Here is a 12715-nt window from a genome sequence, read left to right as displayed (position 1 = left end):
TTTCCTCAGCCATGCAAATTCAGACATCAAATGAAATGGCTCTCAAATGTTCACTGTACACAAATGCATCACAACTAATATCAAAATACCTAAACCCAGGGAGAACAATTAGGTAACTGGAACTAGTCTTAGGCATACATAATCCTTAGAGTCCGCCAACTACACTAGTCAATTAGGCAATGTCATAATGAGACATCAAGAATAAATCTTTACATCTTGATCCCAAGCTGTAAAACTCAAATGCACAAGCATACCTGGTTTTCAAAAGCCTCAGGAGCAAGTTTCTTGTACAATGGAGCCATGTCAGAAGCTAGAGTCTGTAAATTATATTCAAGCTTTTCTTCCTGCAGGAAACAAAAGTTTCAATTTCAGCATGTTTTGTTCCAGTGATACATAGACAAAGAAAGGTGCCAGAAGAAATGATGGACTATTTCTAAATTTTCATTATTTAAATCAGAATTTTCAGGTATAAAATAGATCACAAAATAACCTGGATAAAACAAGTCAGATGTTTTTCACAGCTTCCTAAGTTTATTTCTGCTAGATCCTGTTTATTAATAGTACAGGTGAAGTATAATGAAAACTTTGGTTTTCCATTTCTAGAACATGCGTTTTAGGGACTATGGAGAAGGAAGCCAAAACAATTTACTTGGGGGGGGGGATTACAATGATTAAATTTCCATCTCAGTTTACACTAAAACTCAAAATGTTATAATGTTTGAAGGAATTAAGTGAAGAATTAGAGAACAGAAGATGGGAGGAAGACAAGAAACAGTATCGGTCTTTTGTTTTCTGCACCTGTTTGGAAAGACTTTGGAGCTTACAGAAAAACAAACGCTTTGGAGTAGAAAATGACAAGGGGACAAATTTGTCCCCATCCCTGCAAGAATTCAATTTCCAGATCCCATCCCCGCAAGTTTTGCCACTGTCCCTGCCCCATTCCTGTAAGCTCTGCCTTAACTGCACAAGCCTTGAACACTTATGATTTTAAAGTACTGTATATGTTTTAAAGTATATGAGGCTTGTGCAGATGAAGATGGAGCTTGCAGGAATGGGGCAGGGACAGTGGCAAAACTTGCGGGGATGGGATCTGGAAATTGAGTTCCTGCAGGGACAGGAAAAGAATTTGCGGGGACAGAACATGAAAATGAGTTTCCGCGGGGACGGGGAAAAATTGTCCCCGTGTCATTCTCTACTTTGGAGCTTACAGTAAAACAAAAGCAGCCAGAATAAAAAGTGCCTTATTCAGCAAAGCCTCAAAAGCCATATCTCATATAGATATTACCACCTTCCATAACAGAGTTCATGTAGCACAATAAAAATGCTAGCTACCATGGTTACAATTTTTAAAATAGTGGGCCTGATATTCAGTAGGGTTTATCCAAGTGAGATAAAGGGTAAAACCATCTAGAAACAGTTATTTTTGAAAAAAATAGATGTTTTGCAATTTCAAAAATGGACATTTTCTAGACATTTTTCACAAAATGTCCAAACTTGCACTTAGAAAATGGTCATATCGAAAATGGCCTTTTGTATAAACTGAATTTATCATCATCAATTTTGCATATGTGTATCTTTATTAATGTTTTTAAATACCCTGATGCAGGTTTGTTGGGTCATTTTCACAATAAAGAATCCTAGTGACATCTCTTGGTCGTCCATCAGCCATCTCTACTCTTCTGGTATTTGTACATGTATAAAGGCTTTTTCCTGTTCCTTCTGTGGGTCAATACAGTTTAAACATTGCTGCTCACCTGTAACAGTTTCCAGGCTCATAATCTCTCCTACCTCCCCAAGAATTGCTTAAATGTTTGATCTTTGAAAAAAAATAAATAATAATAATAATAATAACATATATTATTTTTTTTTTAAAGGTCTTCCAGGAGCAGGGGCTGAGGATGAGTGGATTGGGGGGGTATATACAGCTTTCAGATTGTTTTGACTAGGACATTTAGGGCTCCTTTTACTAAGCAGCGATAGCGTTTTTAGCACGCGCAGAATTTTAGCACGTGCTAAACCTGCACTACACGGCTAGAACTAACACCAGCTCAATGCTGGCATTAGCGTCTAGCACTTGCGGCAATTCTACGCGAGCTAAAACCGCTATCGCGGCTTAGTAAAAGGAGCCCTTAGTATTGGGCTACCTGGGTTTGGGGAGGGGCTGTTTCTTTTCTGTTTCCTTTGTACAACTGCTTTTGAAGCTATTTGTTTGAATTGTAGTTTTGTGATATTGTCTATTTCTAAATAAAATAAAATTTAAAAACAATTTGATCTTTGCATGCTCAAAAACTTGTCTTGCAATAAGACTGGTTGTAGCTAGTCTTACTTGCAAGGCAGCTCAGCTTCTGAGAAATCAAAAAGGTTTTACCAACGCGATAGCAGCCAGTGAATGTATAAAAAGGAGCTCATTAGTATTTAAATGAGCAGTCCCTCTGTAAAAGCATAAGAAATTATTTTGGTCTATTTGGGAACCTTACATCCAGACCCTTCTGCCTTGAGCTTGAAGTCTGATTCTTAATTACCTCCATCTGTAAATGTTTTTACCGCCATATCTATACCTCTTCTGGATTTTCCCCCCTTTATGGGGGAAGGGAATAAAAGAAGGGGGGGAGGGCTGGGGGAAGGCTTTCAATCATGAGAGTTGTTGGAAGGAGGTGTATGGTATGGAGGAGGGCTATAAAAGCCAAGGTCCTCCATCGGTGACTTTTGGACTTTGTTTATTGCACGGTTTAACCACTTTTGCTATTCTGTATGTTGGGCATTGTATTTTTTAATGTTTAAATGTTAGTGAGAATGGAACATACAAAGCCAATACACTAGTACTAGCAGATGACCAAAGAAAAACTTCTATTGGCAACAATGAACAGATCACCAACAATTTTTTGTGAAATGTTATCCCCCTGATCACCCCACTCCCCACTCACTCCATCTAAGAACACAGCCAACATGTCCAGAGAAACTTACAACAAACAGTCCAAATCTATTGTTGCCGTAAACCCCTAATGACCCCTCCCCCCAACCACCCAGCCCCTCCAACCCCAAAGCCAAAATCATAAGGCGAACAACATGCCAGAGAAGAATAACAATTCCATGTGAGGAACCAAAAAGCCCTCAACCCTATCCCAGGGGCGAAACTCTGAAATCCCCTGGCAGAATCTAGTGTGTGAGAGCCCATTGCAATAGACCTCCCTACCTCCCCTCCCTCTGAAATACCCAACAACCAAAATCTTAAAGTAATTGAGTGATGCACAACTGGCAAGCGTAACCTCCATGTCGTGCTGCGCCTACTACAGCCAAGTATACTAGTTCCTATCATCTAGTTGGTTTAAAAGAAAACTACGGGCCCATGGCGACAAGGAATGTATGTAAGGACCCCAAGTGTTAAGAAACTAATGTTTATATTTGAAAGTAAGGTGCAAAGCTGTGGATTCCATCAATAGGAGTCCATGAAATTTATTGCGCCTATGCCAAAATGAAGGAACCACATTCTGCATCCAATATTGTAAAACACTCTTCTTACCCAGCACATAAGCTTTCAGTACCCAAAGTCTTGGACCCTTACCCTGTACCCCCAATCGTGCAACTTGCACCTAACAAAATGCCCCCTGGGTGAAATAGGAAGGGGTGATGTAAGATACCTTCCAAGTAATTAAAAATAGCTCTCCAAAATACCTGTATTGCGATGCATTCACACAGCCCATGTAAGAAGGAGTTAGAACTTCCCTGACAGTGCCGACACAAGTCTGAGGAGGTGCCCCCCATTGGAAGAAGCCTACACTGTGATACATATGCCCGACACAACACTCTACATTGGCATTTATGTAGCTCTGCTGAATGCACCTAGGTGGGCATGGAACAAAAGAGGCCCAATATATCCAACAACATAAAGCTGCACTTCGTAAGGTTGCTAACCGAGAAAGATATTTTGGGGGGACATGAGCTATTTGCTGTCCATGAAGCGATGAGATAGAAGTGGGACCCCCATCAGGGTCGTGGCACAAAATTTCTAGAAGGTCCATGGTCGCTGGTGTCAAAGAGTTCACCAGCAGATACACCATGTAATGGTTCAACTGTTGGTAGGCAAAATTATCGAACCAAATAACCTCAGGACCCTGCAAAGAGGCTAAGGGGCATAAATGTCCATCCTCTGTAAGGACGTGATATATACGTGCGAGGTCCATGGAGCCCCAAGTATGAAAACTGAAATTCTCCCTTCCTGGCAAAAAATTCCCATTTTCCCGTATGGGAAGGAGGCAACTGTAGCGAAGGTAAAAACGTCCCTATTTTACCAAATCTCTCCACAGACCGCACCTAAACTGGCTCTTCAGAGTCTTCTGGATGCCAACATCCCTCTGAGGGTAATTGTTACCCAGAGTAATACCAGCTAAAAAATTAAACAATCAAACCTTATAGTCAAGGGTATGGAGTGAGAAAGGATACCCTTCCTTAGAGTGAACCCTTGACATGTCGGCAATCTAGGTCTCAACAGTGTCCCATAAGGCGCCACGGGGTAGTAGAATAATCAGCACTGGAATCCCACAGAATAAGTCCCAGGACAGTCAAAATGGGAATCCCCAATTATATTAACGAGAAAAAAAATCATCCATGGTCCTTGCCAGCATGGTGAATATGAAGCTTAGCTGGCATAATTTGATCTTCGCCATCAGCACTGTGCAAAGCAGTACAAATGCTTTCTGAGCCATCACAACTCATACTGAATAATCTTGAAAACGCAACACCTTGTGTCTCTCATATCGAAGGTCAAGGCCAGAGCGAATGGCACGCAGAATGGCTTGTTTGTGAGCAAAGTGTAGGAGTCGCAAGATAACTGCATGTGACTTGGACCCAGCTTGGAACGGCGGGCCCATCCTATGTGCATGTGTGATCCACAAAGGTCCCAGTTGCGAATCTAGAGGAATGAATTATATGAACCATTTTTCCAATGAATGAGAGAGATCACTCTCTCAAGATGTTTCTGGAATACCAATTAGTCTCAGGTTGTTTCTTCTCAAACAATTTTCCAGATTGTCCAGTTTATTCTCTAGCTCGAGTAGCCGCTTTTGAAGAGGTTGGGTTTTTTTTTTAGTTTTATTAGGATTTTATATACCGCCTTTCAAGGTTATCTAAGTGGTTTTACAATCAGGTACTCGAGCATTTTCCCTATCTGTCCCAGTGGGCTCACAATCTATCTAACGTACCTGGGGCTATGGAGGATTAAGTGTTGGGGCCCACCACCACTGCCAATTGATCCTCTAACTCTCCCACTCGTCACTGGATCTCATCAATTTCAAGGCCCATACTATCCAAACACTCGTGAGCGACATCCGCCTTATCAAAGATAGCTTGTAGTTTTTTTTAATCAAAAGCCGGCTCCACTGCTGCTGTTACCTCAGCTATTATCTTGGCAGTCCTCACAGCCCACAAGGAGGAAGGCGACGAGGATTGAGAATCTGACATCTTAGGCTCTGGCCCCTTCGGCTTTTCGCGATCCTTCTTTTGAGATTTCAATGCCAGGGCCGCTCAGGGCCAAAGAGCTCACCAATCAAGGCTCCAGCAGTTAATAAAGTTACTAAAGGTCCCAGACTGTGCAAAAGCGCAGGTATGACTGGTCTGTTGTACTAAAGGCCAGGGGGAATACAGAGCTCCGCCGTTTATCATCTTCTCCGTCTCATGGCACCACGTGACCAGGCATAGTACTTTTTTTTTTTTTTTTTAAATAAAAACATTTGAAACATAAATTTGCACTCCTTGTAATGCTCAAAAGAGAAAACCAGGCAAAATTTTCCAACATGTGTTGTGGGAGAGTGTATGTCTCATGCCTATGGTCAGAACGCAGCTGTTAGGCGCAGGACACACAACACATGCACAACAGCTTTGTCTATATCACACGTGTTGGTGGGGGGGGGGAACTTTGCAGAGCTCCGACGATCAGGAACTCTACTGGGCCTATACAGAAGAACTTAGCCTACCACTTAGCTCAGGCGCCAGCCAGTTCCTTCACCTTTATCTAGGATACTCAGCACAAATAGTGTGCATATGATTTGCATGCTATTTGTGCTGAGCATGCCCCAGAAAATCTAAATTGCTCTCAACCCAGTATTTTTTTTTTTTTTTTACCAGTTTGCCAGAACTTTGAGAATCTCCTCTTAACTTAGGAGACTGCTTCGCACAGAAATAACTGTGCATGCTTAGAACTCTTCACTAAGTTCTGCTGTATAAGGACTGGTGAAAAAGAGTCTCCGTTTTTAGAGCATATATATACACATACATGTATGTGTGTGCGATATAAACCACCTTTATTTACCTTTGTTCATTTTTTTTGGAACATATATAGGGTGAATTATCTGGGGTTTTCTGTTTTTTTTGTAGCCAATTTTATACGTAATCCATTTTGAGAAACACCTCATTTTTTAGCAGGCTAAGAAACAGGGAAACCAAGGTTTACATGTCTCTTCTCCCACTAATGCTCCTTATTACCTTTGGCAAATAATTTCACCTTCCAGATTCAAACAGTTCACAAGGTCTCTAGGCAGAGCTTAATTTGTAGGTAAAAAGGAAGTGGAACTGTGGATCCAGAAGTGGCTTGGGTGGGCCAGGAGCAACAAGAGAGGACAGGCTAGATAAGGGTGTGGGGTCTGTTCTCTACTTTGCTCCAGGCTCACCAATTCCCCTCCTCTTCCCTGCAGGCTACTTGGAAGGGAGGGGATTGAGCAGAATGCCCCTGCTGCACTAGAGTCTAAAAGTAAGTTGTGGGACTGTGTTCTAGGCCAACCTCCCACAAACTAAGCACTGCATCTGCCAGTGTTCAAAATACAAATAAAATACAAAATCTGAATCCAAAGAGATTATTCTGCAGCACCCAAAATAAATGATATATTAAAATATTTAATGCATGTACACAGAGGATACTACATAGATTTTTTTTTAAACGTCTCAATACTAGGAATGCAGATCTACACTTCTACTAAACATAACATTCCATAGCTAGACGTTTTAAATCAGAATGACTGAAGATGGGAGTTCTCACTACAATACAGAAAAACAGTCTCCACAAGCCACTAACAGTACCATTTGCAAAGCCACCATTCATTCCAGAGCTTTAAGGGAAAATCTTCCAGCGAGCCTGCTCCTAAAATTACAGAGGTCGCTGCTCTACCCACCATGAAAATAAAAAGCTGGCAAAGCAAATTAAGGGACAGATTTATGAGCTAAGGTTATCCAGTAGCAAGTACCAAACAAAGCACACCAGATGACTTGCATCCTGATAAGAGACAATCACAAATTCCTGGAAAAAGCATGATACTAACTTGGTAACTTGGTAAGATTTTTGCACAAGATGACTTTAAAAGAATTTTACATAGGTCCTGGTGTATTAAAATGAACACAATCAGAATTCAGCAAAAAAGTTATTGTATCCTTCTCAAGGGACAGGAATTCAAGAGAACCGTGTGCCTTTTCAGCCCTACACTGTACCACACAAACCAGGTCACTCCAGCTGTGGCAAGTACAACCTCTGCTTAAGGTCACAAGGATTGCTGCATTCATAGATCTCAGTTAAAAACAGGAGGAATTTAATCCCATCAATGCAGTGTATGTTATTCAGTGCCTACCTGACTTGCTCTATACCAGTGATTCCCAACCCTGTCCTGGAGGAATACCAGGCCAATCAGGTTTTCAGGCTAGCCTTAATGAATATGCATGAGAGAGATTTGCATATGATGGAAGTGATAGGCATGCAAATTTGCTTCATGCATATTCATTAGGGCTAGCCTGAAAACCCAATTGGCTTGGTGTTCCTCCAGGACAGGGTTGGGAACCACTGCTCTATACTATCAAAAACAAAACAGTACAGGGAAAGTCCACTTTCTACTGAGCTGCTTGAATTCTATAAAACTCAAACATCCTATAGTGGATTAAAATCCTCTAAATGAAAATTAAGTGGGTAACTATGTTCCATCCTATTGTTTTAACCTCTATGTTCGTTTTATTTGTTTATGAATTGTAGTTAAACCTATCTTCCTCTTGTGTCCTGTAGTGTCATAGTTTTAACAATTGTGTGTTTTTTTGTTTTTCTTTTCTTACCCTGATTTTCTTACTATTTGTAAATCGTATTGGATTATGATATTGCGATTAAATCAAATTTTTTAATAAACTTGAAACATAAAAGCTATAATAAGATTTCAGTATTTCTGCTGATTTTTACCACACATTTGAGCAACTTGGGGTAGGGAGGAGGGAGGATGCAATGTTAATACCCAGTTACTAAAGGAAGAACGGAGACTCTTTTTCCTTTCTAACACAAGTTTCCATCAAGAATTGGAATCTGGAATACTGCAGTAAATTTAATTTACAGACTTCTAATGGGTGTTTATAACAGAAAATGGACATTTAGGTCCATATGTATAAAACAGGTGTTTTATAAAAGCCTTTTTTTGACACATGGACAGAGAGGTCTTTTTAAAATGGCTCACCTAGGCTGAGATAGAAAGAAGTTTCCTACTTGTAGCCCATTTTATAAAGACACAAAGGTGCTTATATGTCTTTATAAAATACAAGCATGCACAATTCCTGCAAAAATCGTGGCAAGAAATGAACCCAAGAACATTTATGCCAATGCGTAATCATGACTCTGTCTGAGGCCCACCCAAAATTCACCTCCAAATCCACCTACACCAGAGTCCTTTTTTCACTCAGTTTTTTGAGTCCATATCTTGCACACAGCTTCTATGGAACAGTTTATTTCCAACTGGCATTTTTATCCACATATCTTTACCATAGGACTTCATAGGGACCCTGAAGAAGACATTCTGTCGAAACATGGACCGTGTTGGGTCCAGGGTCCAAAGCTTTTCAACGGACTTTGTCCTAGAGGTTTCTATGTGGTTTGCCAAGTTTTAATATTATTTTAATATTAATAAAGTCCATCTCAGGAACATCATTTCTCCACTTTGTTTCTTCTTGGATTTGTCTGTGGAGATCATTGGTCATTTCTCTTGTTTTCCTTAAAAGCATGTACATTGTGGTTATCGTGCACACTTTTATGTATGCATTGGTGGGGAGGGAATTTTATAAGTGGCATTTCACATGCATTATATTGTCATATACTTATTTACGCATAAACATGCCTTTATAATAATTACCCCCATAGCACTGCAGAAAATAAACTTCTATGTGGTAGCATAAACAGGAAGTCATTTTACCAAAGTACGCATTTAAAATAAGAGTGACATCTCATATTAAGTACCCCCTCTTACCTATACAAGAGGCAGATTTTGTAAAACTTCATATCTGAAGGGAGACAATTTCCAAGCTCTGAAATTCACATTGTTTTGCATTTGGAGGTGGTTTTCAATCCTGAGGGATAAGCAAAATTCCCCTCTCAAACACTCCTCTAAACCCCATCTAATCAGTTACCTAGGTATAATGGCAGTGGGGATATTTTCTGAAGCATTTTTATTTACCATATTTTTCACTCCATAAGATGCACCTGACCATAAGACATACCCTAGATTTAATAATAATAACTTTATAACAAGGAAAAAAACATTCTGATTCAAATTCTGAACTAATATATACCAGGCTATGCACCTAGCCCCCTCACTCCCTGCCAGGCTCTGCACCCTGTCCCCCCTCCCCTCCCTGTCTAACAACAGCTCTGGCAGGAATTTCAAATCTGACATATTGTAATTACAAAACAGAAAATAAAATCGTTTTTTCTACCTTTTGTTGTCTGATCATTATTCAAATTATGTTGTGGTCCCAGGCTCTGGTTGTCTTCTGATAACTTGCTTGCCTTCTTTTTTCTTCCCTTCCCTCCCTCCATCCCGGCAGCTGAAGACAGGCACCTCCCCCAGTGGTCTGAGGCAGGAGGCAGGAGAGAACCAGAGGCCGAAGAGCTGAAAACACCATCCAGGAAGAAGGCAGGCCCTGATGTCAGCATCAATCTAATCATGACACAGGCAGGCCCTGCTGGCACCAATCAACAACACAACCATCTCCAGGCGCAGCGCAGCTCCGCCAATGTAAAAAGGAGCCACGTCGAAATTGGAGCCCTATATGGCTGTATCACAACCACCAATGTCCATTCATATTCCCTCCCCCCAGGGCCTGAAGAAGTCGACGGAGACCGGAGGGAAACCTTTGAAGTCGGCAGAGGCAAACAGGACCGCTTCACCTTCTCCTCCCGCCTCAACTACGCCGCAGAATGCATCTGACTCAAGGTCAATTTAAGGAAAGAAACAGCCTCAACAGTCAGGGAAGGTTGTCACGGACCAAGCTTCAGCCTCACGATCCTCCCCTACCTCTGCCCTGTACCAGACTCTCAGAAGACTTACATCTGCCTAAACAGCCTTCTCTGCTACCTCTAAACAGCCTTGCCACCACCATAGCACATTCCCTCTGCGCCGCCCCGCCCCTCCTCTGACGTATGGGACCGCAGCAGAGGGAACGTGCTATGGTGGCAGCAGGGCTCCGATTTTGACGTGGCTCCTTTTAACATTGGCGGAGCTGCTCTGCACCTGATGGAGGGAGGAAAGGAATGGTAGGCCTTGATTTAAAGGTACCGGGGGGGAGGGGTTTGGTTATATTTGTTCCATAAGATGCACCCTTATTTCCACCTACTTTTTGGGGGAAAAAAGTGCCTCTTATGGAGCGAAAAATACGGTATTTATTTTATATACCATTCTTCCCAAAAAAAAAGGCTGCAAGACTGCTTACAAATCTTCAAACAAGTACATAAAACACTGGAAATGTTCAAAAATTAAAGTTTACAAGTCACACGGAGGGGCAATTTCAATATGACGTCTAAGTCCGAGTTTGGATGTTTTGTGATGTGTGTCCAAAAACTGGATAGAGAAAATGGTCATTTTCAAAACCATAAAAGGTCTTTTTTATTTTTCAAAATGACCTCTTTAGACATGTTCACCTTTAGTGTGTCTATCTTTTTTGACCATTTTCAAAAATAAAACGTCCAAACAAAAAACACACAAAACAAGCCAATGACACATAGTTGGGTCCAGCACCTGGCCACATACATAGACATCCCAGCAGAGCAGTGGGGTACCTTAGGGGTCACTGCGGTGAACTTCATGTAAAGGGTCCCAAGTACACATCTTACCATAACCCCCTTATGGTGTATGGTGAGCCCTCCAAAAACTAATGGACCCAACTGTACACCACAACAGTAACTCTTATGCCTGCAGATGTCACCTATATGTGAGTACAGTGGGATTTGGATGAGTTTTTGAGGACTACTACCACAAGTGTAGTAGTTAGAGTAGGATATGGTCCTGGGTCCCCTTCTTTGGAGTCCACTGCACTGATCCCCAGGCTATTCCAGAGACCTACTTGCTGTTCTAATAGAATAGGCCATAACACCTGAAGTTGTCATATAGGCAGGTATGTTCTGTTTCATTCACATCTTTGTGGGGTGGGAGAAGATCAATGACCACTAGGGGAGTGTTGGGGAGGGGTCATGCTTCTATCCCTCCAGTGGTCATCTGGTCAGTTTGGGCACATTTTTGACATATATTTGTTTTTAAAACAGGTCTAGCCTCAAACGTCCAAATTCTGCCCTGGATGTTTTCTAAAATGTTTTATTATGGCAGAAAAACATCCAAGTCATAAGCTTGCTCTAGTCCCGTCCATACTACACTTCTAACACATCCCCTTGAAAAAAATGTCCATCTGCCACTTTATGCCATTTTTTGGACATTTTTCTCTTTTGAAAATGAGCCCCCATAATCATTTACTATCTTTTCATTATCCACAGAGCAACAAACAACCAGGCTTTGATTTCTTATGAAACAGACCAGTAAATTCCAACAGATGGAATCACTGTATGAAAAAGCATACTTTTGGCCTCTACCCATTCCTCCCAGAGAACTTTTTTCAAGAATGATGCTAAAGACATCACATTGGAATGTATTGTTTAACATGTACTGAAATACTAAAGTACTACCATACCAAATAATTCTCACAGAGGGATGGAGTAAAATTCACTGCATACTTGACTTGAATGATTTGTCCTGCATAAACCATATATACTCGAAAATAAACCTATCTGAATATAAAACGAGGTACCTTTTTTGCTCCCCAATGGTAACTCAAATATAAACCAAGGGTTTATATTCTACCATTCCTCCCTTGTGATGCCCAGCACCCTCCCTCCCAGTGGTCTTACTCCTCCATTGCTGCTGCAAGTCTACCCCAAACTGGCAGACTTTTGCTGCTGTAATCAGGGCATGCCCACACTCCCACCCATGCCCCACTCCTCCCTCCCAAGTGAAACAACCATGTCTGCAACCCGGCCTGCACCCCACTGGAACATCAGCTAGTGCTCCTTCCCTGCCTTGCAAGCAAGAGTAATGCCCACACCCCTGCCCATGCCCCAATCCCCACCAGAATGTCATTTAGTGCTTCCTCTTCCTTCCTAAGCAAGAGTAACATCCAAACCCCAACCCCTATGAGATCAGCTACTGCTACTGCTTCCTCCCTTCCAAGAGAAACACCCGTGCCTGCAACCTGACCTGCGCCCCACCAAACGTCAGCTAGCACTCCTTCCCTCCCTAGCAAGTGAGACTGACATCCCCCCAGGCCAAACCCACAATCTCCTGGTGGCCTAGCAGCAAGTTTGGGCAGGAGCGATTCCCACTTACTCCTGCCCATTCTTCCTCCACAATAAAAATGGCCGCCGCAAGACATGAAACTCTGCTTG

General features: G+C 41.7%; 1 protein-coding gene across 1 annotated transcript in view; it reads right to left on the bottom strand.

The window, feature by feature from the left end:
- TET1 (tet methylcytosine dioxygenase 1) overlaps positions 1–12715 on the bottom strand; it is a 130992-nt gene that overhangs the window by 53911 nt on the left and 64366 nt on the right. Inside the window, exon 7 of the mRNA XM_033940547.1 lies at positions 255–344. Within this exon, the coding sequence (XP_033796438.1) occupies positions 255–344 (90 nt within the window). The remainder of the gene's footprint in view (positions 1–254; positions 345–12715) is intronic.

The sequence above is a fragment of the Geotrypetes seraphini genome, chromosome 4 (genome assembly GCF_902459505.1).
Source record: "Geotrypetes seraphini chromosome 4, aGeoSer1.1, whole genome shotgun sequence".
Taxonomy (NCBI): domain Eukaryota; kingdom Metazoa; phylum Chordata; class Amphibia; order Gymnophiona; family Dermophiidae; genus Geotrypetes; species Geotrypetes seraphini.
Note: the sequence above shows the minus strand (reverse complement) of the source record. Positions and strands in the feature narration are given on the sequence as shown.